Genomic DNA, 27,546 nt, shown 5'->3' on the forward strand with positions numbered 1-27,546 from the left:
TTGACAATTTTTACAATTTTGACAGTTACGCTGAGTAAACTGGTTTTTTTTTTAATTTTCTGACAATTCCGAGTATTTTGACAGTTAGGTTGGGTTAGACTGTCTCTTTTTTTTTTTTTTGACAGTTTTGACAATTTTGACAGTTACGCTGAGTAAACTGGTTTTTTTTTTAATGTTCTGACAATTCCGAGTATTTTGACAGTTAGGTTAGGTTAGAGTGTTTTTTTTTTTTGACAGTTTTGACACAATTCTGGTTAGGTTAGACTGTCTTTTTTTTGACAGTTTTGACACAATTCTGGTTAGGTTAGACTGTCTTTTTTTTGACAGTTTTGACACAATTCTGGTTAGGTTAGACTGTCTTTTTTTTTTTGACAGTTTTGACAATTTTTACAATTTTGACAGTTACGCTGAATAAACTGTTTTTTTTTTTAATTTTCTGACAATTCCGAGTATTTTGACAGTTAGGTTAGGTTAGAGTGTTTTTTTTTTTGACAGTTTTGACACAATTCTGGTTAGGTTAGACTGTCTTTTTTTTTGACAGTTTTGACAATTTTGACAGTTACGCTGAGTAAACTGTTTTTTTTTTAATTTTCTGACAATTCCGTGTATTTTGACAGTTAGGTTAGGTTAGACTGTCTTTTTTTTTCTTTGAAAATGCGGCAACACTGTAAACTAAATAGTAAAAATAAAACACACCAAACCATAAATTTATATATCAATTTATTAGCAACTTCAGTTAATTAATTACAGTTTAGACTGTGACGTTGAGCAGGCGCGTTGACGCCCAGTCTAAACGTCGGGGGGCGGGGCTTATTGGGGCGTCATCATGGCGACTTGCATGTGCGCAGGATAGCCGGGATTGCCGGGGGGCGGGTTCGATTGTTGCTGCGCATCCGTTGGAAACGTCAAATTCATCAGAATTTCCCGTAGCGCCGGAAAAACCGTACACTCCACGGTGCCCGCCTGTCAAACGTCAAATTTTGACAGTAAAATACATCAACGTCACTCAAACGTCAAATTTTGACAGTAAAATACATCAACGTCAAATTTTGACAGTAAAATACATCAACGTCACTCAAAAGTCAAATTTTGACAGTAAAATACATCAACGTCACTCAAACGTCAAAATTTGACAGTAAAATACATCACCGTCACTCAAACGTCAAAATTTGACAGTAAAATACATCAACGTCACTCAAACGTCAAATTTTGACAGTAAAATACATCAACGTCACTCAAACGTCAAATTTTGACAGTAAAATGCATCAACGTCACTCAAACGTCAAATTTTGACAGTAAAATACATCAACGTCACTCAAACGTCAAAATTTGACAGTAAAATACATCAACGTCACTCAAACGTCAAATTTTGACAGTAAAATACATCAACGTCACTCAAACGTCAAATTTTGACAGTAAAATACATCAACTTCACTCAAACGTCAAATTTTGACAGTAAAATACATCAACGTCACTCGAACGTCAAATTTTGACAGTAAAATACATCAACGTCACTCAAACGTCAAATTTTGACAGTAAAATACATCAACGTCACTCAAACGTCACATTTTGACAGTAAAATACATCAACGTCACTGAAACGTCAAATTTTGACAGTAAAATACATCAACGTCACTCAAACGTCAAATTTTGACAAAAAAACGACACTGACCTGCATCTGACAGAAATGACGTAACACTTGACTGGCGGCCGTCATGGCGGGCGGCGATCCAATGTCGCGTTTCTCGGCCAACTGCGTGATGTTGCCCGACACGTCATAAATCAACGGTAACACGATAGAGGGCGCTTCCGCATTGGACGGATAACCCAGACGGGTGATTTGTAACTGTCAAAAAAAAATAGAAATAATTACTCCTGTCACATGTCACATGGTAGGGGGAAAATCAAAGATGGCGGCCAAAATTAGTCGAGTTCAAAATGGCGTCTGTGGGAGCCATTTTGCGTTTTTCCGCCATTTTGGTTCGAGTTAGCCTGGGCTTGTTTGTACTCGTTTTCGACTAATTTGGGGTCGGGGAATTCGTTTCTGACGTCAGTTTGACAGTAGCTGTCACCCAGCTCGAGAAACTGCCCCTGAAACCACTTTCCTGAGGGTTGAGAGGAAAATTATTGCCACCATCGTATTCCCCGTCCTCGAATTAGTAGAAAACGACTATAAACTCGACTTTTTTAGAAAAACCCAAAATGGCGTCTGTAGGAGCCATTTTGCGTTTTTCCGCCATTTTGGTTCGAGTTAGCCTGGGCTTGTTTGTACTCGTTTTCGACTAATTTGGGGACGGGGAATTCGTTTCTGACGTCAGTTTGACGTTATCTGTCACTCAGTTCAAGAAAATCCAAGATGGCGGCCAAAATTGAAAAATACGAGATTATACTCGTTTTCGACTAATTTAGGGTCGGGGAGTTGACTGAAACTGTCAGTTTGACGTTAACTGTCACTGGAAGTGAGAAAATCGAAGATGGCGGCCAAAATTTAAAAAAATCAAGTTTATACTCGTTTTCGACTAATTTGGGGTCGGGGAATCCAATGGTGAGGTTAGTTTGACAGTATCTGTCACTCAGTACGAGTAACTGACAAATTGATGATTAAAATGTGAATATTTAGCTCTAACTCGGTTAGTTTTCGAGATATCCAAAAACCGACTTGACCAGCGTCTTTTCCGGAAAATTTTAGCATAAAATGACGTTGAGACGCACTTTCTAGCTCAAAAAGCAACAAAGTTGGTTTTTAGTGCGATCAAAACACTTTCCGCACACAACTTTTTTGTTTTCTAATTTAGACCCCCCAAGTGACCACTCGTTTTCGACTAATTTGGGGTCGCTGATTTCAAATCCACGGTAAAAACTTACGTAACTTTCACCCACTTCAACTTTCTAGCAAAATCAAAGTGAAAAACATGTTTTTCCGGTGCAACTCGGCTAGTTTGAGAGATATCAAAAAACCGACTTGACCAGCGTCTTTTCCAGGAAATTTTAGCATAAAATGACGGTTAGACGCACGTTCTAGCTCGAAAAACAAGAAAGTTGGTTTTTAGTGCGAGAAAGACTTTCCGCACGCAACTTTTTTGTTTTGCAACTTGGACCCCCCGAGTTTATACTCGTTTTCGACTAATTCGGGGTCGCGGAATCCAATGGCGAGGTTAGTTTTGCGATAACTGTCACCGGAAAGGAGAAAATCCAAGATGGCGGCCAAAATTTCAAAAACCGAGATTATACTCGTTTTCGACTAATTTGGGGTCGGCGAGTTGACTGAAACTGTCAGTTTGACGTTAATTGTCACTGGAAGTGAGAAAATCCAAGATGGCGGCCGAAATTAAAAAAATCAAGTTTGTACTCGTTTTCGACTAATTTGGGGTCGCTGATTTCAGTTCTGGAATCAGAATTCACGTACCGCTCACCCAAGTCGAGTTTTTGGCAAATTAATCGTTAAAATGTGAATGTTTAGCTCTAACTCGGTTAGTTTTCGAGATATCAAAAAACCGACTTGACCAGCGTGTTTTCCAGGAAATTTTAGCATAAAATGACGGTTAGACAGACGTTCTATCTTTAAAAGCAAGAAAGTTGGTTTTTAGCGTGGAAAAGACACTTCGCACATAACTTTAATATCGATCAACTTACACCCCTCGACTTTGTACTCGTTTTCGACTAATTTGGGGTCGGGGAATCCAATGGCGAGGTTAGTTTTGCGATAACTGTCACCGGAAGTGAGAAAATCCAAGATGGCGGCCAAAATTTCAAAAACCGAGTTTATACTCGTTTTCAACTAATTTGGGGTCGGGGAATCCAATGGTGAGGTTAATTTGACAGTATCTGTCACTCAGTTCGAGTAACTGACAAATTGACGATTAAAATGTGAATATTTAGCTCTAACTCGGTTAGTTTTCGAGATATCAAAAAACCGACTTAACCAGCGTGTTTTCCAGGAAATTTTAGCATAAAATGACGGTTAGACAGACGTTCTATCTTTAAAAGCAAGAAAGTTGGTTTTTAGTGCGAGAAACCCACTTTCCGCACGCAACTTTTTTGTTTTCCAACTTGGACCCTCCGAGTTTGTACTCGTTTTCGACTAATTTGGAGTCGGGGAATCCAATGGCGAGGTTAGTTTTGCGATAACTGTCACCGGAAGTGAGAAAATCCAAGATGGCGGCCAAAATTTCAAAAACCGAGTTTATACTCGTTTTCGACTAATTTGGGGTCGGGGAATTCATTTCCGAAGTCAGTTTGACAGTATCTATCACTCAGTCCGAGTAACTGACAAATTGATGATTAAAATGTGAATGTTTAGCTCTAACTCGGTTAGTTTTCGAGATATCAAAAAACCGACTTGACCAGCGTGTTTTCCAGAAAATTTTAGCATAAAATGACGGTTAGACAGACGTTCTAGCTCGAAAAACAAAAAAGTTGGTTTTTAGTGCGAGAAAGACACTTTCCGCACGCAACTTTTTTGTTTTTCAACTTGGACCCTCCGAGTTTGTACTCGTTTTCGACTAATTCGGGGTCGGGGAATCCAATGGCGAGGTTAGTTTTGCGATAACTGTCACCGGAAGTGAGAAAATCCAAGATGGCGGCCAAAATTTCAAAAACCGAGTTTATACTCGTTTTCGACTAATTTGGGGTCGGGGAATTCATTTCCGAAGTCAGTTTGACAGTATCTATCACTCAGTCCGAGTAACTGACAAATTGATGATTAAAATGTGAATGTTTAGCTCTAACTCGGTTAGTTTTCGAGATATCAAAAAACCGACTTGACCAGCGTGTTTTCCAGGAAATTTTAACATAAAATGACGGTTAGACAGACGTTCTATCTTTAAAAGCAAGAAAGTTGGTTTTTAGTGCGAGAAAGACTTTCCGCACGCAACTTTTTTGTTTTCCAACTTGGACCCTCCGAGTTTGTACTCGTTTTCGACTAATTTGGGGTCGGCGAGTTGACTGAAACTGTCAGTTTGACGTTAATTGTCACTGGAAGTGAGAAAATCCAAGATGGCGGCCGAAATTAAAAAAATCAAGTTTGTACTCGTTTTCGACTAATTTGGGGTCGCTGATTTCAGTTCTGGAATCAGAATTCACGTACCGCTCACCCAAGTCGAGTTTTTGGCAAATTAATCGTTAAAATGTGAATGTTTAGCTCTAACTCGGTTAGTTTTCGAGATATCAAAAAACCGACTTGACCAGCGTGTTTTCCAGGAAATTTTAGCATAAAATGACGGTTAGACAGACGTTCTATCTTTAAAAGCAAGAAAGTTGGTTTTTAGTGCGAGAAAGACACTTTCCGCACGCAACTTTTTTGTTTTTCAACTTGGACCCTCCGAGTTTGTACTCGTTTTCGACTAATTCGGGGTCGCGGAATCCAATGGCGAGGTTAGTTTTGCGATAACTGTCACCGGAAGGGAGAAAATCCAAGATGGCGGCCAAAATTTCAAAAACCGAGATTATACTCGTTTTCGACTAATTTGGGGTCGGGGAATCCAATGGCGAGGTTAGTTTTGCGATAACTGTCACCGGAAGTGAGAAAATCCAAGATGGCGGCCAAAATTTCAAAAACCGAGATTATACTCGTTTTCGACTAATTCGGGGTCGCGGAATCCAATGGCGAGGTTAGTTTTACGATAACTGTCACCGGAAGTGAGAAAATCAAAACTTACGAAAAACAGGATCTTGTTCCGGATCCCCATCACGCCCTGGGTGCCGGTGGGCACGATCGGGACCGCGTTGGGCGGGATGCGCAGCAACCACTGCACCGACCACTTCATGCCCTGCTGTTGCGCGAGCTGCGGCCCCGCCACGTCCAGCCGCATGATTTGCACGAAATCCTTGAGCACGTTGGGCGGACTGTTCAGGATGCTGCAGAACGTGAACGCGTTCGTGGGCTTGAAGGGGGGGGCGGCCACGCGCAACTCAAAAAACCTTTCTAGCGTCTGAAGCTCGTCGGGCGCGTACAATTCCTTGTCGGGCGCGTGCGTCAGCTTCGCGTGCAAACTCTGCTGGTACTGCGCGTTCAAACCCACGCGACAATGCAGGGTTTCGTTGATTTTAAAGTGAATCACTCCCGGTTCGTTGGTGGGGAGGTTTGTTAGGTAGTTTTCGTTGTGCACGTAGCGTTGGAGTTGTTTGCGCATGTACACGCAGCCCAAAAAACGCTCTAACGGACTCATTTCGGGAGAGGGGATTGCTAAAGGGTGGGGAGTTGGGCGGCATAAGGTTTCTAAGGCCTCGTGGGTGAGGAGGGTTGGTACAGCGCCTGCCCAGGAGCGCTGAGGCAGGACGCGCGCTTGCGGGCTGTGGAGGTAGGACCTAGCGGGGGAGGGGCGTGGTAACCCCGCCCCTCCCGGGGACCCGGGCCAATTGGAAGCGGCCGGGCTGTGCGACGCAGGGAAGGGACTGCCCTCGTGCCCGGGGAGGGAGTAGGGGGAGTGTCCCACCGGGCTGGAGTTGAACCCTCCCGGACTGGCCAGCTGGGGGTTAAGAGGGGAGTTGATAGGTCCTGACGGGCTGGGGTTAATCGAAGTGGGGGAGGCTAAGTTATTAAAGGGGCTGGAGCCAAAATTGTGAGGGTGGGGGGAGGCAGGGGTGTGGGGGTTCGAAGGAGGGGTTAAAGGAGGGTGGAACCTCAAGCCAGGGGCGGGGCTTTGCGGTGCCCGTTGCCCTAGAAACCCCCCACCATCCACCTCAACAGGACTAGGAGGGTTATCATCCTCACTCTGGCTCCTCCTGCGGAAAGTCCCACTTTCCAACTCACTATACTTGGACAGAAAGCTTTTCAGCCCGGGGGTGGGGAAAAACACGCTCAGTATGTTGCACATATCAAACCTACTGTACGCCCCATCCCTAATAGAAACCAAACCCCCTCCCCTAATTCTGATCTCCAAACAGTACATCCCTTGGTAAGTTAGGCGAATCAACAAACACGATTGGGGCATTATCGTGAAGGTTTGCACGGGGACTTTGTGGCTGACATTGTGCACCCCCAACTGGGGTAAACTGGGCAGTTTCCCCAAAGAGACCAGAGGTTCGTAGGTTTCGCACAAAAGATGCACCAGCTGCGCCAAGTTACGCGTCTCGTTTAAGTGCGCTTCGAGTTGCTGGCCAATCAGGGAGTGCGCGTTGAGCGAGTCGTGCCTGGCACCAAACGCGAGCTTGAACACCCCCAGCTGCGCGTCCCACACCACTTGCACCAGCGCCCCCTTGTCGGGCCCGTAGCACAACACCAATTTCGCGTAATTAAACGAACGCACCGTAAACAATTCCCCGATCGCTTGCTCGTTCAGCTCGTGCACTAAACTGTACAAATGCACTATTTTCCACCAATCATTGAGTAGACACGTGACAGTTTGGGCGCTTTGCGCCGCGCTAAGCTCGTATTGGAAGTAAATGGGTCTGCGCGAACTTTGCTCTTTCGCGTGCGTACTAATCAGGGGCGTGGCATAAAAAACCAACTCGACCAACCAGCTTTTCGTGTTATTCTTCCCGATGACGCGCACCGAAGCGGAGAGCAGGCGCTTGAGCAGCGCGCGCCACGCGGGGCTGCGCGCTATCGCGCCGCTTGGCGGGGGTAATTGAATCAATTTCAACACCAAACCGGTCGCGTTGGCTTCGACCTGCAAGCCCTGATGGAAGACGTCGCGCTTGGTGAGTTCCACGGCCAACGCGACGTAGGGGAGACGTTCGTCGCACATGGCGACCACGTGCGCCAGCTCGGCCACGAAGTAGGCGGGTTGTTTGGCGCGCCGCGTTGCCGTTTCGTGGGGCGGCTTCGCGCCCGCTTTGCGCTTCAAACTGTTGGGTTCGGGGTGGTCCGCGTCCGGGCTGCCTGCGAACAAAAAAGCGCGCGAGTTGCGGCAACGCTGTCAAAACGGTCGCGTAACGTTGCTAGAAGCTTCTCGAAGCCATTTTGTTTAGCCGGAAGCTTCTAGAAGCCTTTTAAAGCTACCGGAAGCTTCTAGAAGTTGTTTTGTTTAGCCAGAAGCCTTTTAAAGCTACCAGAAGCTTCTCGAAGCTATTTTGTTTAGCCGGAAGCTTCTAGAAGCCTTTTAAAGCTACCAGAAGCTTCTAGAAGTTATTTTGTTTAGCCGGAAGCTTCTAGAAGTCTTTTAAAGCTACCGGAAGCTTCTAGAAGTTGTTTTGTTTAGCCGGAAGCTTCTAGAAACCTTTTAAAGCTACCGGAAGCTTCTAGAAGTTGTTTTGTTTAGCCAGAAGCCTTTTAAAGCTACCAGAAGCTTCTCGAAGCTATTTTGTTTAGCCGGAAGCTTCTAAAACCCTTTTAAAGCTACCGGAAGCTTCTAGAAGTCATTTTGTTTAGCCGGAAGCTTCTAGAAGTCTTTTAAAGCTACCGGAAGCTTCTAGAAGCCTTTTAAAGCTACCGGAAGCTTCTAGAAGTTGTTTTGTTTAGCCAGAAGCCTTTTAAAGCTACCAGAAGCTTCTAGAAGCCATTTTGTTTAGCCGGAAGCTTCTAAAACCCTTTTAAAGCTACCAGAAGCTTCTCGAAGCTATTTTGTTTAGCCGGAAGCTTCTAGAAGCCTTTTAAAGCTACCGGAAGCTTCTAGAAGCCATTTTGTTTAGCCGGAAGCTTCTAGAAGCCTTTTAAAGCTACCGGAGGCTTATAGAAGTTGTTTTGTTTAGCCAGAAGCCTTTTAAAGCTACCAGAAGCTTCTCGAAGCTATTTTGTTTAGCCGGAAGCTTCTAGAAGCCTTTTAAAGCTACCAGAAGCTTCTAGAAGTTATTTTGTTTAGCCGGAAGCTTCTAGAAGTCTTTTAAAGCTACCGGAAGCTTCTAGAAGTTGTTTTGTTTAGCCAGAAGCCTTTTAAAGCTACCAGAAGCTTCTCGAAGCTATTTTGTTTAGCCGGAAGCTTCTAGAAGCCTTTTAAAGCTACCAGAAGCTTCTAGAAGTTATTTTGTTTAGCCGGAAGCTTCTAGAAGTCTTTTAAAGCTACCGGAAGCTTCTAGAAGTTGTTTTGTTTAGCCGGAAGCTTCTAGAAACCTTTTAAAGCTACCGGAAGCTTCTAGAAGTTGTTTTGTTTAGCCAGAAGCCTTTTAAAGCTACCAGAAGCTTCTCGAAGCTATTTTGTTTAGCCGGAAGCTTCTAAAACCCTTTTAAAGCTACCGGAAGCTTCTAGAAGTCATTTTGTTTAGCCGGAAGCTTCTAGAAGTCTTTTAAAGCTACCGGAAGCTTCTAGAAGCCTTTTAAAGCTACCGGAAGCTTCTAGAAGTTGTTTTGTTTAGCCAGAAGCCTTTTAAAGCTACCAGAAGCTTCTAGAAGCCATTTTGTTTAGCCGGAAGCTTCTAAAACCCTTTTAAAGCTACCAGAAGCTTCTCGAAGCTATTTTGTTTAGCCGGAAGCTTCTAGAAGCCTTTTAAAGCTACCGGAAGCTTCTAGAAGCCATTTTGTTTAGCCGGAAGCTTCTAGAAGCCTTTTAAAGCTACCGGAGGCTTATAGAAGTTGTTTTGTTTAGCCAGAAGCCTTTTAAAGCTACCAGAAGCTTCTCGAAGCTATTTTGTTTAGCCGGAAGCTTCTAGAAGCCTTTTAAAGCTACCAGAAGCTTCTAGAAGTTATTTTGTTTAGCCGGAAGCTTCTAGAAGTCTTTTAAAGCTACCGGAAGCTTCTAGAAGTTGTTTTGTTTAGCCGGAAGCTTCTAGAAACCTTTTAAAGCTACCGGAAGCTTCTAGAAGTTGTTTTGTTTAGCCAGAAGCCTTTTAAAGCTACCAGAAGCTTCTCGAAGCTATTTTGTTTAGCCGGAAGCTTCTAAAACCCTTTTAAAGCTACCGGAAGCTTCTAGAAGCCATTTTGTTTAGCCGGAAGCTTCTAGAAGTCTTTTAAAGCTACCGGAAGCTTCTAGAAGCCATTTTGTTTAGCCGGAAGCTTCTAGAAGCCTTTTAAAGCTACCGGAAGCTTCTAGAAGTTGTTTTGTTTAGCCAGAAGCCTTTTAAAGCTACCAGAAGCTTCTCGAAGCTATTTTGTTTAGCCGGAAGCTTCTAGAAGCCTTTTAAAGCTACCGGAAGCTTCTAGAAGCCATTTTGTTTAGCCGGAAGCTTCTAGAAGCCTTTTAAAGCTACCGGAAGCTTCTAGAAGTTGTTTTGTTTAGCCGGAAGCTTCTAAAACCCTTTTAAAGCTACCAGAAGCTTCTAGAAGTTGTTTTGTTTAGCCAGAAGCCTTTTAAAGCTACCAGAAGCTTCTAGAAGTTATTTTGTTTAGCCGGAAGCTTCTAGAAGCCTTTTAAAGCTACCGGAAGCGTCTCGAAGCTATTTTGTTTAGCCGGAAGCTTCTAGAAGCCTTTTAAAGCTACCGGAAGCTTCTAGAAGCCATTTTGTTTAGCCGGAAGCTTCTAGAAGCCTTTTAAAGCTACCGGAAGCTTCTAGAAGTTGTTTTGTTTAGCCAGAAGCCTTTTAAAGCTACCAGAAGCTTCTAGAAGTTGTTTTGTTTAGCCAGAAGCCTTTTAAAGCTACCAGAAGCTTCTAGAAGTTATTTTGTTTAGCCGGAAGCTTCTAGAAGTCTTTTAAAGCTACCAGAAGCTTCTAGAAGTTATTTTGTTTAGCCGGAAGCTTCTAGAAGCCTTTTAAAGCTACCGGAAGCGTCTCGAAGCTATTTTGTTTAGCCGGAAGCTTCTAGAAGCCTTTTAAAGCTACCGGAAGCTTCTAGAAGCCATTTTGTTTAGCCGGAAGCTTCTAGAAGCCTTTTAAAGCTACCGGAAGCTTCTAGAAGTTATTTTGTTTAGCCGGAAGCTTCTAAAACCCTTTTAAAGCTACCAGAAGCTTCTAGAAGTTATTTTGTTTAGCCGGAAGCTTCTAGAAGTCTTTTAAAGCTACCAGAAGCTTCTAGAAGTTATTTTGTTTAGCCGGAAGCTTCTAGAAGCCTTTTAAAGCTACCGGAAGCGTCTCGAAGCTATTTTGTTTAGCCGGAAGCTTCTAGAAGCCTTTTAAAGCTACCGGAAGCTTCTAGAAGCCATTTTGTTTAGCCGGAAGCTTCTAAAACCCTTTTAAAGCTACCAGAAGCTTCTAGAAGTTGTTTTGTTTAGCCAGAAGCCTTTTAAAGCTACCAGAAGCTTCTAGAAGTTATTTTGTTTAGCCGGAAGCTTCTAGAAGCCTTTTAAAGCTACCGGAAGCGTCTCGAAGCTATTTTGTTTAGCCGGAAGCTTCTAGAAGCCTTTTAAAGCTACCGGAAGCTTCTAGAAGCCATTTTGTTTAGCCGGAAGCTTCTAGAAGCCTTTTAAAGCTACCGGAAGCTTCTAGAAGTTGTTTTGTTTAGCCAGAAGCCTTTTAAAGCTACCAGAAGCTTCTAGAAGTTATTTTGTTTAGCCGGAAGCTTCTAAAACCCTTTTAAAGCTACCAGAAGCTTCTAGAAGTTATTTTGTTTAGCCGGAAGCTTCTAGAAGTCTTTTAAAGCTACCAGAAGCTTCTAGAAGTTATTTTGTTTAGCCGGAAGCTTCTAGAAGCCTTTTAAAGCTACCGGAAGCGTCTCGAAGCTATTTTGTTTAGCCGGAAGCTTCTAGAAGCCTTTTAAAGCTACCGGAAGCTTCTAGAAGCCATTTTGTTTAGCCGGAAGCTTCTAGAAGTCTTTTAAAGCTACCGGAAGCTTCTAGAAGTTGTTTTGTTTAGCCAGAAGCCTTTTAAAGCTACCAGAAGCTTCTCGATGCTATTTTGTTTAGCCGGAAGCTTCTAAAACCCTTTTAAAGCTACCAGAAGCTTCTAGAAGTTGTTTTGTTTAGCCAGAAGCCTTTTAAAGCTACCGGAAGCTTCTAGAAGCCATTTTGTTTAGCCGGAAGCTTCTAGAAGCCTTTTAAAGCTACCGGAAGCTTCTAGAAGTTGTTTTGTTTAGCCGGAAGCTTCTAAAACCCTTTTAAAGATACCAGAAGCTTCTAAAAACCGTGTAAAGTTTCTAGAAGCCATTTTGTTCAACCAAAAGACATTTAAAGCTACCAGAAGCTTCTAGAAATCATGTAAAATTGCCAGAAGCCTGTAGAAGCCATTTATAGTTACCAGAGACTTCTAGAAGCGATTTAAACTGCCAGAAGCTTCTAGAAACCATGTAGAGCCACCAGAGGCCTCTAGAAGCCTTTTTCGAGGGAAAATTAAGCTCGGTTCTCGTGTATCCGGAATTATAACGGAACGTGCGGAATGAATGCTTTTTACGCACGGAAAACTCCTTGTCGTTCACGTTCACAATTCAAATTTTGACACTGTTTTTCTCTCTGACTGTACTCGATTTTAAAGTGTTTTTTATGTCATTGGATAGGAAATTTAATGAGGATTCCAAAAATGTGCTTAAAACTGTCATTTTCCCACTCCAAGTGGGTTTTACAGGCGATTTTATCCTTGACTGTCCTTTCAAACTGTCTTTCTGGCAGTTCAAATTTTGACACTGTTTTTCTAACTGACTGTACTCAATTTTTTAGTGTTTTTTAGGTTAGTAGATAGGAAATTTAATGAGGATTCCAAAAATGTGCTTAAAACTGTCATTTTCTCATTCCAAGTGGGTTTTACAGGCGATTTTGTCCTTGACTGTCCTTTCAAACTGTCTTTCTAGCAGTTCAAATTTTGACACTGTTTTTCTCCTTGACTGTATTCGATTTTTTAGTATTTTTTATGCCATTAGATAGGAAATTTAGTGAGGATTCCAAAAATGTGCTTAAAACTGTCATTTTCTCATTCCAAGTGGATTTTACAGGCGATTTTGTCCTTGACTGTCCTTTCAAACTGTCTTTCTAGCAGTTCAAATTTTGACACTGTTTTTCTCCCTGACTGTATTCGATTTTTTAGTGTTTTTTATGCCATTAGATAGGAAATTTAATGAGGATTCCAAAAATGTGCTTAAAACTGTCATTTTCACACTACAAGTGGGTTTTACAGGCGATTTTGTCCTTGACTGTCCTTTCAAACTGTGTTTCTGTTAGTTCAAACTTTGACACTGTTTTTCTAACTGACTGTACTCAATTTTTTAGTGTTTTTTAGGTTAGTAGATAGGAAATTTAATGAAGATTCCAAAAATGTGCTTAAAACTGTCATTTTCTCATTCCAAGTGGATTTTAGAGGCGATTTTGTCTCTGACTGTCCTTTCAAACTGTGTTTCTAGCAGTTCAAACTTTGGCACTGTTTTTCTCCCTGACTGTACTCAATTTTTTAGTGTTTTTTAGGTTAGTAGATAGGAAATTTAATGAGGATTCCAAAAATGTGCTTAAAACTGTCATTTTCCCACTCCAAGTGGGTTTTACAGGCGATTTTGTCCTTGACTGTCCTTTCAAACTGTGTTTCTGGCAGTTCAAACTTTGACACCATTTTCCTCCCTGACTGTACACAATTTTAAAGTGTTTTTTAGACTACTGGATAGGAAATTTAATGAGGATTCCAAAAATGTGCTTAAAACTGTCATTTTCTCACTCCAAGTGGGTTTTACAGGCGATTTTATCCTTGACTGTCCTTTCAAACTGTCTTTCTGGCAGTTCAAACTTTGACACTGTTTTTCTAACTGACTGTACTCAATTTTTTAGTGTTTTTTATGTCATTAGATAGGAAATTTAATGAGGATTCCAAAAATGTTCTTAAAACTGTCATTTTCCCACTCCAAGTGGGTTTTACAGGCAATTTTGTCCCTGACTGTCCTTACAAACTGTCTTTCTGGCAGTTCAAATTTTGATACCACTTTTCTCCCTGACTATACCAAATTTTAAAGTGTTTTTTGAGGTTATTGGATAGGAAATTTAATGAGGATTCCAAAAATGTGCTTAAAACTGTCATTTTCCCACTCCAAGTGGGTTTTAGAGGCGATTTTGTCCTTGACTGTCCTTTCAAACTGTCTTTCTGGCAGTTCAAACTTTGACACTGTTTTTCTAACTGACTGTACTCAATTTTGTAAATTTTTTTTATGTCATTGGATGGGAAATTTAATGAGGATTCCAAAAATGTGCTTAAAACTGTCATTTTCCCACTCCAAGTGGGTTTTACAGGCGATTTTATCCTTGACTGTCCTTTCAAACTGTGTTTCTGGCAGTTCAAACTTTGACAATGTTTTTCTAACTGACTGTACTCAATTTTTTAGTGTTTTTTATGTCATTAGATAGGAAATTTATTGAGGATTCCAAAAATGTGCTTAAAACTGTCATTTTCTCACTCGCCGATTGGCTGAACGATTTTCCGCCGTCCGCATTCCGGATTCGCGCGAACCAAGCTTTAGTCGGAGGTAATCTCCTCCCGACGTTTGACAGCGCAACGACACTAATGACGGACGGGGCAAAGATGACCGCCACTAGGGATGGGCGCTGCCGGATCGACAGTCGGTTTGACGGGGAAAAAGTAGATTTTTTGGCAACGTCGCCACTTACCATCGATGGCGGTGAAGGGGCCGTGGGTGGCGGCGAACGTGTCAAACTCGATCAAAGTCTGCACCTTGAGAAACACCTTAGGAATGTCCGTTTCGATCGATTCGTCCTTCGGATCGTCCTCGATGCTCGCGTGTTTCACCACGCACATGTGAAACGAACAGTCGATCTCGCACGGGTTCGTTTCCCGCTCCTTAAACTCCACAATCTGCAAAAATTCGAACGTTCCATGGCGTTTTGCGGCATTTTTTCCGTCAAAACGAGTCGAGTTACGCGAAAATTAACGTCACCGTTGAATTCCCCGTCACCGATTTAGTCCAAATTGACCCCTCGCTCGTTTGTTTAGCTGACAGTTGACGGTTTGCCCCAAATTGGCCGTAGGGTCACTTTTGCGGCAAACCGGTAAATTTAACGTACACAATCCAATAAAGGGTCGTTTTCGACTAATTTTGGGACGAGGAATTCATTCCCGTTGTCACTTTTCTGATAGCTCTAACCCAAACCAAGAAACTTGCACTTAATTAGTTCTGGGTGAGAGTTAGGCAAAAACTGACAATTTCATTGAATTCCCTGTCCCTGATTTAGTCCAAAATGACCCTTTTCTCGTTTGTTTAGCTAAAAGTTGACGGTTTGCCGCAAATTGGCCGTAGGGTCACTTTTGCGGCAAACCGGTAAATTTAACGTACACAATCCAATAAAGGGTCGTTTTCGACTAATTTTGGAACGAGGAATTCATTCCCGTTGTCACTTTTCTGATTGCTCTAACCCAAGCCAAGAAACTTGCACTTAATTAGTTCTGGGTGAGAGTTAGGCAAAAACTGACAATTTCATTGAATTCCTTGTCCCTGATTTAGTCCAAAATGACTCTTTTCTCGTTTGTTTAGCTGACAGTTGACGGTTTGCCGCAAATTGGCCGTAGGGTCATCCCTACGGCCAATTCGCAGTTTGCGGTAGACAATCGAGCTTGGACTCGTTTTTTACTAATTCGGGGACGGGGAATTCATTCCCGTTGTCGGTTTTCTGATAGCTCTAACCCAAGCCGAGAAACTTGCACTTAACCAGTCCTGGGTGAGAGTTAGGCAAAAACTGACAATTTCATTGAATTCCCTGTCCCTGATTTAGTCCAAAATGGCCCTTTTCTCGTTTGTTTAGCTGAAAGTTGACGGTTTGCCGCAAATTGGCCGTAGGGTCACTTTTGCGGCAAACCGGTAAATTTAACGTACACAATCCAATAAAGGGTCGTTTTCGACTAATTTTGGGACGAGGAATTCATTCCCGTTGTCAGTTTTCTGATTGCTCTAACCCAAGCCAAGAAACTTGCACTTAACCAGTTCTGGGTGAGAGTTAGGCAAAAACTGACAATTTCATTGAATTCCTTGTCCCCGATTTAGTCCAAAATGACTCTTTTCTCGATTGTTTAGCAAAACTTTGACAGTTTGCCGCAAATTGGCCGTAGGGTCACTTTTGCGGCAAACCGGTAAATTTAACGTACAGATTTGAATAAAGTGTCGCATTCGACTAATTTTGGGACGAGGAATTCATTCCCGTTGTCACTTTTCTGATAGCTCTAACCCAAGCCAAGAAACTTGCACTTGACCAGTTCTGGGTGAGAGTTAGGCAAAAACTGACAATGTCATTGAATTCCTTGTCCCCGATTTAGTCCAAAATGACCCTTTTCTCGATTGTTTAGCTGAAAGTTGACGGTTTGCCGCAAATTGGCCGTAGGGTCACTTTTGCGGCAAACCGGTAAATTTAACGTACAGATTTGAATAAAGGGTCGTTTTCGACTAATTTTGGGACGAGGAATTCATTCCCGTTGTCACTTTTCTGATAGCTCTAACCCAAGCCGAGAAACTTGCACTTAATTAGTTCTGGGTGAGAGTTAGGCAAAAACTGACAATTTCATTGAATTCCCTGTCCCCGATTTAGTCCAAAATGACTCTTTTCTCGAGTGTTTAGCAAAACTTTGACAGTTTGCCGCAAATTGGCCGTAGGGTCACTTTTGCGGCAAACCGGTAAATTTAACGTACACAATCCAATAAAGGGTCGTTTTCGACTAATTTTGGGATGAGGAATTCATTCCCGTTGTCACTTTTCTGATAGCTCTAACCCAAACCAAGAAACTTGCACTTAATTAGTTCTGGGTGAGAGTTAGACAAAAACTGACAGTTTCATTGAATTCCCTGTCCCCGATTTAGTCCAAAATGACCCTTTTCTCGTTTGTTTAGCTAAAAGTTGACGGTTTGCCGCAAATTGGCCGTAGGGTCACTTTTGCGGCAAACCGGTAAATTTAACCTACACAATCCAATAAAGGGTCGTTTTCGACTAATTTTGGAACGAGGAATTCATTCCCGTTGTCACTTTTCTGATTGCTCTAACCCAAGCCGAGAAACTTGCACTTAACCAGTTCTGGGTGAGAGTTAGGCAAAAACTGACAATTTCATTGAATTCCCTGTCCCCGATTTAGTCCAAAATGACCCTTTTCTCGTTTGTTTAGCTAAAAGTTGACCGTTTGCCGCAAATTGGCCGTAGGGTCACTTTTGCGGCAAACCGGTAAATTTAACGTACACAATCCAATAAAGGGTCGTTTTCGACTAATTTTGGGACGAGGAATTCATTCCCGTTGTTACTTTTCTGATTGCTCTAACCCAAGCCAAGAAACTTGCACTTAACCAGTTCTGGGTGAGAGTTAGGCAAAAACTGACAATTTCATTGAATTCCCTGTCCCCGATTTAGTCCAAAATGACCCTTTTCTCGTTTGTTTAGCTAAAAGTTGACCGTTTGCCGCAAATTGGCCGTAGGGTCACTTTTGCGGCAAACCGGTAAATTTAACGTACACAATCCAATAAAGGGTCGTTTTCGACTAATTTTGGGACGAGGAATTCATTCCCGTTGTTACTTTTCTGATTGCTCTAACCCAAGCCAAGAAACTTGCACTTAACCAGTTCTGGGTGAGAGTTAGGCAAAAACTGACAATTTCATTGAATTCCTTGTCCCCGATTTAGTCCAAAATGACTCTTTTCTCGATTGTTTAGCTGACAGTTGACGGTTTGCCGCAAATTGGCCGTAGGGTCATCCCTACGGCCAATTCGCAATTTGCGGTAGACAATCCAACTTGGACTCGTTTTTTACTAATTCGGGGACGGGGAATTCATTCCCGTTGTCGCTTTTTGGCTATCTCTTACCCAGCTCGAGAAACTTGACTTGGCTGCGATTTAGACAAAAACTGATTTTACCGCTGTACTCCCCACCCCCAAATTAGTAGAAAACGACCCTTCACTCGATTGTCTGTCTCGAAATTTACAATTGGCCTTTGGGTCATGACCCTACGGCCAATTCGCAATTTGCGGTACACAATCCAACTTGGACTCGTTTTTTACTAATTCGAGGACGGGGAATTCATTCCCGCTGTCGCTTTTTGGCTATCTCCTACCCATTTCGAGGAATTTGACTGAAAAAAAAAAAAAAAAAAAAAAAAAAAAAAACTCACCAAAATCACGTTGTTGTGACGATGAAACTGAATGTGCACGTGATGTTTGCCGATTTTGGTGATGGGGTGGTCGGGCGAGTGCAGAAGCGGCAAACGCTCGTGCGCAGTGGCCGGTAAATGTTGCAACGTTTTCTCGCACCGCCTCTGTGTGATCCAGTACCTAAACTTAAAATCACATAACCCCACTTTTTATTAAAAACAAAAAAAAATCAACCGACCGCAATTCCGATATGTACGAGGGCAATTTGGCCCTGTTGCCATTCAGGACGCCATTAATTTCCGGTATGAGGGGGGGATCGTATTGGGGCACGTGACACTGCAACATCCCAGTGTGCGTGTCCACGGTGATGAGCAATTGTTCGGCGCGCAGGCACGGTTGCAAAATGGCCACCGACAAAATGGCGGGCGATCCCTGTAAAGTGCCTGTCAAAGCGAGGGGGGGGGGGGGATGTTAGGCAACCGGAGCAACGCAACCCACCGTATGAAGCTTTCGGTTCGCGTGAATCCGGAACATCCGCGGAGAGCGGAAAATCGTTCAGCCAATCAGCGAATGAGAAAATGACAGTTTTAAGCACATTTTTGGAATCCTCATTAAATTTCCTATCTAACGATATAAAAAAACACTACAAAGTTTGGTACAGTCAGGGAGAAAAGCGGTGTCAAAATTTGAACTGCCAGAAACACAGTTTGAAAGGACAGTCAAAGACAAAATCGCGTGTAAAACCCACTTGGAGTGGGAAAATGACAGTTTTAAGCACATTTTTGGAATCCTCACTAAATTTCCTATCCAATGACAGAGAAAACACTTTAAAATTGAGTACAGTCAGGGAGGAAAGTGGTGTCAAAATTTGAACTGCCAGAAAGACAGTTTGAAAGGACAGTCAAGGATAAAATCGCCTGTAAAACGCATTTGTGGTGTGAAAATGACAGTTTTAAGCACATTTTTGGAATCCTCATTAAATTTCCTATCCAATAGTCTAAAAAAAACACTACCAAATTGAGTACAGTCAGAGAGAAAAACAGTGTCAAAGTTTGAACTGCCAGAAAGACACTTTTAAAAGACAGTCAAGAACAAAATCGTCTGTTAAACTCACTTGGAGTGAGAAAACGATAGTTTTAAGCACATTTTTGGAATCCTCATTAAATTTCCTATCTAGTAACCTAAAAAAACACTAAAAAATCGAGTATAGTCAGTTAGAAAAACAGTGTCAAAATTTGAACTGTTAGAAACACAGTTTGAAAGGACAGTCGAGGACAAAATCGCTTGTAAAACCCACTTGGAGTGACTGAATCACGTTTTTAAGCACATTTTTGGAATCCTCACTAAATTTCCTATCTAATGACATAAAAAAACACTAAAAAATTGAGAATAGTCAGGAAGAAAAGTGGTGTCAAAGTTTGAACTGCCAGAAACACAGTTTGAAAGGACAGTCAAGGACAAAATCGTCTGTAAAACCCACTTGGAGTGTGAAAATGACAGTTTTAAGCACATTTTTGGAATCCTCATTAAATTTCCTATCCAATAACTTAAAAAAACACTAAAAAACCGAGTATAGTCAGTTAGAATAACAGTGTCAAAGTTTGAACTAACAGAAACACAGTTTGAAAGGACAGTCAAGGACAAAATCGCCTGTAAAACCCACTTGGAGTGAGAAAATGACAGTTTTAAGCACATTTTTGGAATCCTCATTAAATTTCCTATCTACTAACCTAAAAAAACACTAAAAAGCGAGTATAGTCAGAGAGAAAAACAGTGTCAAAGTTTAAACTGCCAGAAAGACAGTTTGAAAGGACAGTCAAGTACAAAATCGCCTGTAAAACCCACTACAAGTGGGTTTTACAGGCAAAATGACAGTTTTAAACACATTTTCGGAATCCTCACTAAATTTCCTATCTAATGACACTAAAAAACCTTACCAAATTTAGTACAGTCAGGGAGAAAAGTGAGGTTAAAGTACAAACTCTCAAAAAGGCAGTTTGAAAGGACAGTCAGGGACAAAATCGCTTGTAAAACCCACTTGGAGTGCCCGAATCACGTTTCTAAGCACATTTTTGGAATCCTCATTAAATTTCCTATCCAGTAGCATAAAAAACACTTTAAAATTGAGTACAGTCAAGGAGAAAAACAGTGTCAAAATTTGAACTGCTAGAAACACAGTTTGAAAGGACAGTCAAGGACAAAATCGTCTGTAAAACCCATTTGTAGTGGGAAAATGACAGTTTTAAGCACATTTTCGGAATCCCCACTAAATTTCCTATCTAATGACACTAAAAAACCTTACCAAATTTAGTACAGTCAGGAAGAAAAGTGAGGTTAAAGTACAAACTCTCAGAAAGGCAGTTTGAAAGGACAGTCAAGGACAAAATCGCCTGTAAAACCCACTTGGAGTGGGAAAATGACAGTTTTAAGCACATTTTTGGAATCCTCGTTAAATTTCCTATCTAATGACACTAAAAAACCTTACAAAATTTAGTACAGTCAGGAAGAAAAGTGAGGTTAAAGTACAAACTCTCAGAAAGGCAGTTTGAAAGGACAGTCAAGGACAAAATCGCCTGTAAAACCCACTTGGAGTGGGAAAATGACAGTTTTAAGCACATTTTTGGAATCCTCGTTAAATTTCCTATCTAATGACACTAAAAAACCTTACAAAATTTAGTACAGTCAGGAAGAAAAGTGAGGTTAAAGTACAAACTCTCAGAAAGGCAGTTTGAAAGGACAGTCAAGGACAAAATCGCCTGTAAAACCCACTTGGAGTGGGAAAATGACAGTTTTAAGCACATTTTTGGAATCCTCATTAAATTTCCTATCTACTAACCTAAAAAAACACTAAAAAGCGAGTATAGTCGGAGAGAAAAACAGTGTCAAAGTTTGAACTGCTAGAAAGACAGTTTGAAAGGACAGTCAGAGACAAAATCGCCTGTAAAACCCACTTGGAGTGGGAAAATGACAATTTTAAGCACATTTTTGGAATCCTCATTAAATTTCCTATCAAATAACCTCAAAAACCACTTTAAAACTTGGTACAGTCAGGGAGAAAAGTAGTGTCAAAGTTTGAACTGTCAGAAACACAATTTGAAAAGACAGTCAGGGACAAAATCGCCTGTAAAACTCACTTGGACTGAGAAAATGACAGTTTTAAGCACATTTTTGGAATCCTCATTAAATTTCCTATCCAATGACATGAGAAAACATTAAAAAATCGAGTAGAGTCAGGGAGAAAAGTGGTGTCAAAGTTTGAACTGCCAGAAAGACAGTTTGAAAGGACAGTCAAAGACAAAATCGCCTGTAAAAACCATTTGTGGTGGGAAAATGACAGTTTTAAGCACATTTTCGGAATCCTCATTAAATTTCCTATCTAATGACATAAAAAACACTTTAAAATTGAGTACAGTCAGAGAGAAAAACAGTGTCAAAATTTGAACTGCTAGAAACACAGCTCGGAAGGACAGTCAGGGACAAAATCGCCTGTAAAACCCACTTGGAATGAGAAAATGACTGTTTTAAGCACATTTTTAGAATCCTCATTAAATTTCCTATCCAATAACCTCAAAAAACACTTTAAAATTCAGTACAGTCAGGGAGAAAAGTGGTGTCAAAGTTTGAACTGTCAGAAAGACAGTTTGAAAGGACAGTCAAGGACAAAATCGCCTGTAAAACCCACTTGGAATGAGAAAATGACAGTTTTAAGCACATTTTCGGAATCCTCACTAAATTTCCTATCTAATGACACTAAAAAACCTTACCAAATTTAGTACAGTCAGGGAGAAAAGTGAGGTTAAAGTACAAACTCTCAAAAAGGCAGTTTGAAAGGACAGTCAGGGACAAAATCGCTTGTAAAACCCACTTGGAGTGCCCGAATCACGTTTCTAAGCACATTTTTGGAATCCTCATTAAATTTCCTATCCAGTAGCATAAAAAACACTTTAAAATTGAGTACAGTCAAAGAGAAAAACAGTGTCAAAATTTGAACTGCTAGAAACACAGTTTGAAAGGACAGTCAAGGACAAAATCGCTTGTAAAACCCACTTGGAGTGACTGAATCACGTTTTTAAGCACATTTTTGGAATCCTCACTAAATTTCCTATCCAATGACACTAAAAAACCTTACAAAATTTAGTACAGTCAGGGAGAAAAGTGAGGTTAAAGTACAAACTCTCAGAAAGGCAGTTTGAAAGGACAGTCAAGGACAAAATCGCCTGTAAAACCCACTTGGAGTGCCCGAATCGAGTTTTTAAGCACATTTTTGGAATCCTCATTAAATTTCCCATCCAATAGCCCAAAAAAATTACACTAAATTCCGCACTCTCCCTTACAATTCCAGATACACGAGAACCGAGCTTTTAAACCACCTACATTCCACGTCCTTCAACATGCCCTGCAGCTCCAGTTTGATGTCGTCCAAGCGGCTGCGCGTCCTCACGTAGATCGTGTGCACCAACAGCCGTTCCATCGACAGCACCTCACTGCGGATGGCTCGGTCGGCAATTTCCGATTCCTGTCAAATCAAACGTCAAAAATCTCAGTGTGTGTCTGTGTGACAGCTGTCAAACCCGTCAAAAATCTCAGTGTGTGTGTGTCTGTGTGACAGCTGTCAAACGTCAAAAATCTCAGTGTGTATGTGTGACAGCTGTCAAAAACGTCAAAAATCTCAGTCTGTGTGACAGCTATCAAAAACGTCAAAAATCTCAGTGTGTGTGTGTGACAGCTGTCAAACGTCAAAAATTTCAGTGTGTGTGTGTGACAGCTGTCAAACGTCAAAAATCTCAGTGACAGCTGTCAAACGTCAAAAATCTCAGTGTGTGTGTGTGACAGCTGTCAAACACGTCAAAAATCTCTCAGTGTGTCTGAGTGACAGCTGAGCTGTCAAACTTACCTTGTTACCGACAGAGGGCACGTGCAGCACGGCGAGGGGGCGCTCGGGATAGTTTTGGTCCACTTGCACCGTCAATTTGTAGCCCAATTCGCTGCGCAGCTCCCTCCAGTAGGAGACGGTGAGACTGCGCCCCGGCACGTACTCGTCCACGTGCACGTAGTCGTCCAGGCGATCGCGCATGAGTCGCAACGTTTGCGAGTACAACACCTCGAGTTGCAGCGATTGACAGAAAAAGTGCAGACAATCGTAGACTTGCGCGAGAGGGCGCGGATTGTCCACCAACCGCGCCTGCACCAATCGATGAACGTACTGGATTTGGAGCGGATGGACCAGCGCCTTGCCCTCCCCCGTCTCCTTGTCCTCCACGAGGACGTCGATTTCGAGGAGGCGCCACGGGACGTTCTGACCCTCCCCCATCACGGTGAGCGACACTTGGAATTCGTGACGTACCGTGAAAGTGACGCGACCGTTTTCGATTTTGAGGTTGCGCATGTGCGACGACAAGTTCCCGGTGACCAAACGGTGCTGGATGATTTGGTTGAGCCGCACCAATGTCGCTTTTCGCTCCTGATTGGTGATCGGGTCGGGCGGGACGATTTTCTCTTTGATGCAGGCGGGCAAACGGCCGTACGTGCCGGTCGTCAACACCTCGACGGCCGCCGGAATGTGAAAGTTCGGTAAACGGGCCTGGACTAGAGTTTCGCGCGCCATCCGCGCCAGCATATCGGCCGTTTCCACGAACAGCAGCGATTGTTTGTCCAGAAACACGTTGATGCGCTGGAAAAATGCCGAATTTAGCGCGAAGCGGGCGCGAGTTGTTTGTCCTCCAGCCGCCATTTGCAGCCTAGCGCTTGGAGGACAAACAACTTTTCCTTTCTTGCCTAAACCTCAACAACTCGCTTATTTGATTGAGAAGGATGCAAGTTTTGTACATCATTGGAAAGCTAATGAAACGAGCTTTCCAAAAATATGACAACTTTGGTTGATCGGTTAAAGGGTTTGGCCGCTAGAGGGCATCAAAGTTGACCAATGTTTTTTTTCAAAATTTTCCTGCACTGTCCTATTTAATCTCAAATAACTCGCTTAATTAGTCCACTCTGTATTAACTTTTGTACCTCATTGGAAAGCTAATGGAAAGGGCTTTCTAACGATATGACAACATTGCTTGATCGCTTGTACGGTTTGGCCGCTAGAGGGCATCAAAGTTGACCAAAAGATTTCCTGCACTGTCCTATTTAACCTCAAATAACTCGCTTATTTGGTCCACTCTGTATACATTTTTGTACCTCATTAAATTTCCTATCTAATAACCTCAAAAAACACTGTAAAATCGAGTACAGTCAGAGAGAAAAACAGTGTCAAAGTTTGAACTGCTAGAAACACAGTTTGAAAGGACAGTCAAGGACAAAATCGCCTGTAAAACCCACTTGCAGTGTGAAAATGACAGTTTTAAGCACATTTTTGGAATCCTCACTAAATTTCCTATCCAATAGTCTAAAAAAACACTAAAAAATCGAGTACAGTCAGAGAAAAAAACAATGTCAAAGTTTGAACTGCTAGAAAGACAGTTTGAAAGGACAGTCAAGGACAAAATCGCCTGTAAAACCCATTTGGAGTGGGAAAATGACAGTTTTAAGCACATTTTTGGAATCCTCATTAAATTTCCTATCTAATGACATAAAAAACACTTTAAAACTGAGTACAGTCAGGGAGAAAAGTGGTGTCAAAGTTTGAACTGCCAGTAAGACAGTTTGAAAGGACAGTCAAGGACAAAATCACGTGTAAAACCCACTTGGAGTGGGAAAATGACAGTTTTAAGCACATTTTTGGAATCCTCACTAAATTTCCTATCCAATAGTCTAAAAAAACACTAAAAAATCGAGTATAGTCAGTTAGAAAAACAGTGTCAAAGTTTGAACTGCCAGAAACACAGTTTGAAAGGACAGTCAGCGACAAAATCGCCTGTAAAACCCACTTGGAGTGTGAAAATGACAGTTTTAAGCACATTTTTGGAATCCTCATTAAATTTCCTATCCACTAACCTAAAAAAACACTACCAAATTGAGTACAGTCAGAGAGAAAAACAGTGTCAAAGTTTGAACTAACAGAAACACAGTTTGAAAGGACAGTCAAGGACAAAATCGCCTGTAAAACCCACTTAAAATGAGAAAATGACAGTTTTAAGCACATTTTTGGAATCCTCATTAAATTTCCTATCTAATGACATAAAAAACACTTTAAAATTGAGTACAGTCAGAGAGAAAAACAGTGTCAAAGTTTGAACTGCTAGAAACACAGTTTGAAAGGACAGTCAGCGACAAAATCGCCTGTAAAACCCATTTGGAGTGGGAAAATGACAGTTTTAAGCACATTTTTGGAATCCTCATTAAATTTCCTATCTAATGACATAAAAAACACTTTAAAATTGAGTACAGTCAGGGAGAAAAGTGGTGTCAAAGTTTGAACTGCCAGTAAGACAGTTTGAAAGGACAGTCAAGGACAAAATCGCCTGTAAAACCCACTTGTAGTGTGAAAATGACAGTTTTAAGCACATTTTTGGAATCCTCACTAAATTTCCTATCCAATAGTCTAAAAAAACACTAAAAAATCGAGTACAGTCAGAGAGAAAAACAATGTCAAAGTTTGAACTGCTAGAAACACAGTTTGAAAGGACAGTCAGCGACAAAATCGTCTGTAAAACCCATTTGGAGTGGGAAAATGACAGTTTTAAGCACATTTTTGGAATCCTCATTAAATTTCCTATCCACTAACCTAAAAAAACACTACCAAATTGAGTACAGTCAGAGAGAAAAACAATGTCAAAGTTTGAACTGCTAGAAACACAGTTTGAAAGGACAGTCAGCGACAAAATCGTCTGTAAAACCCATTTGGAGTGGGAAAATGACAGTTTTAAGCACATTTTTGGAATCCTCATTAAATTTCCTATCCACTAACCTAAAAAAACACTACCAAATTGAGTACAGTCAGAGAGAAAAACAGTGTCAAAGTTTGAACTAACAGAAACACAGTTTGAAAGGACAGTCAAGGACAAAATCGCCTGTAAAACCCACTTGTAGTGTAAAAATGACAGTTTTAAGCACATTTTTGGAATCCTCATTAAATTTCCTATCTAATGACATAAAAAACACTTTAAAATTGAGTACAGTCAGGGAGAAAAACAGTGTCAAAGTTTGAACTGCCAGAAACACAGTTTGAAAAGACAGTCAGAGACAAAATTGCCTGTAAAACCCACGGAGTGGGAAAATGACAGTTTTAAGCACATTTTTGGAATTAACAATTTTTTTTGACTTGAGAGACAAACTTTAAGTTTTCAAGCTAATTTGTATGGTTTTTGGATCTGTTTTTCGGTTTTCGATTAATTTTTAGGTCAAAAACCTTGAAAATTGACCCTAAAACTGTTTTTTAAGCTTTTCAAGTCAGTTTTCATGGATTTGAAGTCAAAATTCGGACTGGAAGTCTTGAAATTGGTCTTAAAGGTGTGAAAATTGACTTGAAAGACAAATTTTAAGTTTTCAACTGAATTTTTATGGTTTTTGGGTCTGTTTTTCAGTTTTCTATTAATTTTTAGGTCAAAAACGCTTAAAACTGACTTTAAAACTGTTTTTTAAGCTTTTCAACTCCCTAGAAGCTTTCAGAACACTATAGAATCTTTTGGGACGTTCTAGAAGATTTCAGAAGCATTCTAGAACCTTCTGGAATGTTTCGTTATAATCTGGACCATTCCAGACACTTCTTAAGTTATCTAACCTCTCTCAAATTTTCTAAAAAGCTTCCAGACCCTTTTGGAACTATCTAGAAGCTTCCAGAACATTCTAGAGTCTCCAGGAATGTTCCAATAAAATCTGGAACCTTCCAGAAGCTTCTTAAACTTCTAAATGTTTAAGAACTTTGTCAATCAACCTTCTCTAACGTTATAAACAGATCTAGAGTTATTTCGAACTAAGTAAAACCTTCCCGAGTATTCTAGAACTCCCTGGAAGCTTTCAGAACACTAAAAGAACTAAAGAGACTGTTTTGAACTGTCAAATTGAGTTACCAAGGTCACATGATCATATTTAAGGTACCATCAGAGTGAACAACAAGTTATTGATGGGTTTATTAGTCTGGCTGTACTTACCGCAGACTTTTCCACTTTCGAGGCACTGTTGGCCCACTTAACCAAAGCCAAAAGTCGCACAAACAACTGTCTGGTTCTGGTCGAAAAGTTGTAGATTTCGATTTTCCTCTCCATGTCGGTTTTTCTTGGTAAACTGGAAAAATGTCTTGTGCAAAAAGCTGTACCAACGGGTGGGGAAACCACTTACAGTTCAGCCAAAACGGTCAATTCGTGGTAGGTCCGTTGTATGATGAAATCGATCAGCATCGCCAGAGACATCATGCCGCCTCGGTTGCCTTCTTGGGGCCCGCTGACCGCCCCCTGGCCCACGTTATTAGCCATCGGCGTTTGCAGCCCTTCTAGCGGTAAGGGGGCCATAGTTTCGCGCACTAAACTGAATACCGTGTAAGGGGGGCCACCTAAATGTTACATTTCAGGGCGCCGCTGCTAAATTAATAACCCAGTTAACAGAAACAGGACCAAAATACCAAAATAAATAAATCTTTTTGTTGAACAACCCAACTGACAACTGTCACTTGTCATCCTTCATCCGCCGCAGCGTTGCCAAACCGCACGCGCGTTGTCACGTTTTCTGTTCCCAGACATTCAATGGCCTCTTGCTTTATAATTATTATAATTAACACTTTTTATTAATCATTAGTAATGTTTTATGAATTAAACTAATCGACTTACTGCTGGGGTTTGAGAGATGAAGCGGCCCAGAACTACCGGACGAATAAGCGACAAT

General features: G+C 41.5%; 1 protein-coding gene across 1 annotated transcript; it reads right to left on the reverse strand.

The window, feature by feature from the left end:
* Positions 1–703: 703 nt before the first annotated feature.
* Positions 704–27,337, reverse strand: MED14 (mediator complex subunit 14). Its single transcript, XM_081993289.1, has 10 exons — positions 27,007–27,337; positions 26,820–26,952; positions 22,682–23,458; positions 22,162–22,303; positions 18,026–18,230; positions 17,808–17,967; positions 14,321–14,525; positions 5,657–7,821; positions 1,672–1,845; positions 704–963 (listed from the first exon to the last, which is right to left on the reverse strand). Exons 1-10 carry the CDS (start codon positions 27,174–27,176, stop codon positions 811–813), a joined length of 4,284 nt encoding a protein of 1,427 aa, XP_081849415.1. The 5' UTR covers positions 27,177–27,337; the 3' UTR covers positions 704–810.
* Between the last annotated feature and the right edge of the window lie 209 nt (positions 27,338–27,546).

The sequence above is a fragment of the Ips typographus genome, linkage group LG15, assembly GCF_016097725.1.
Source record: "Ips typographus isolate SLU linkage group LG15, UJ_Ityp_2.0, whole genome shotgun sequence".
Lineage (NCBI taxonomy): Eukaryota > Metazoa > Arthropoda > Insecta > Coleoptera > Curculionidae > Ips > Ips typographus.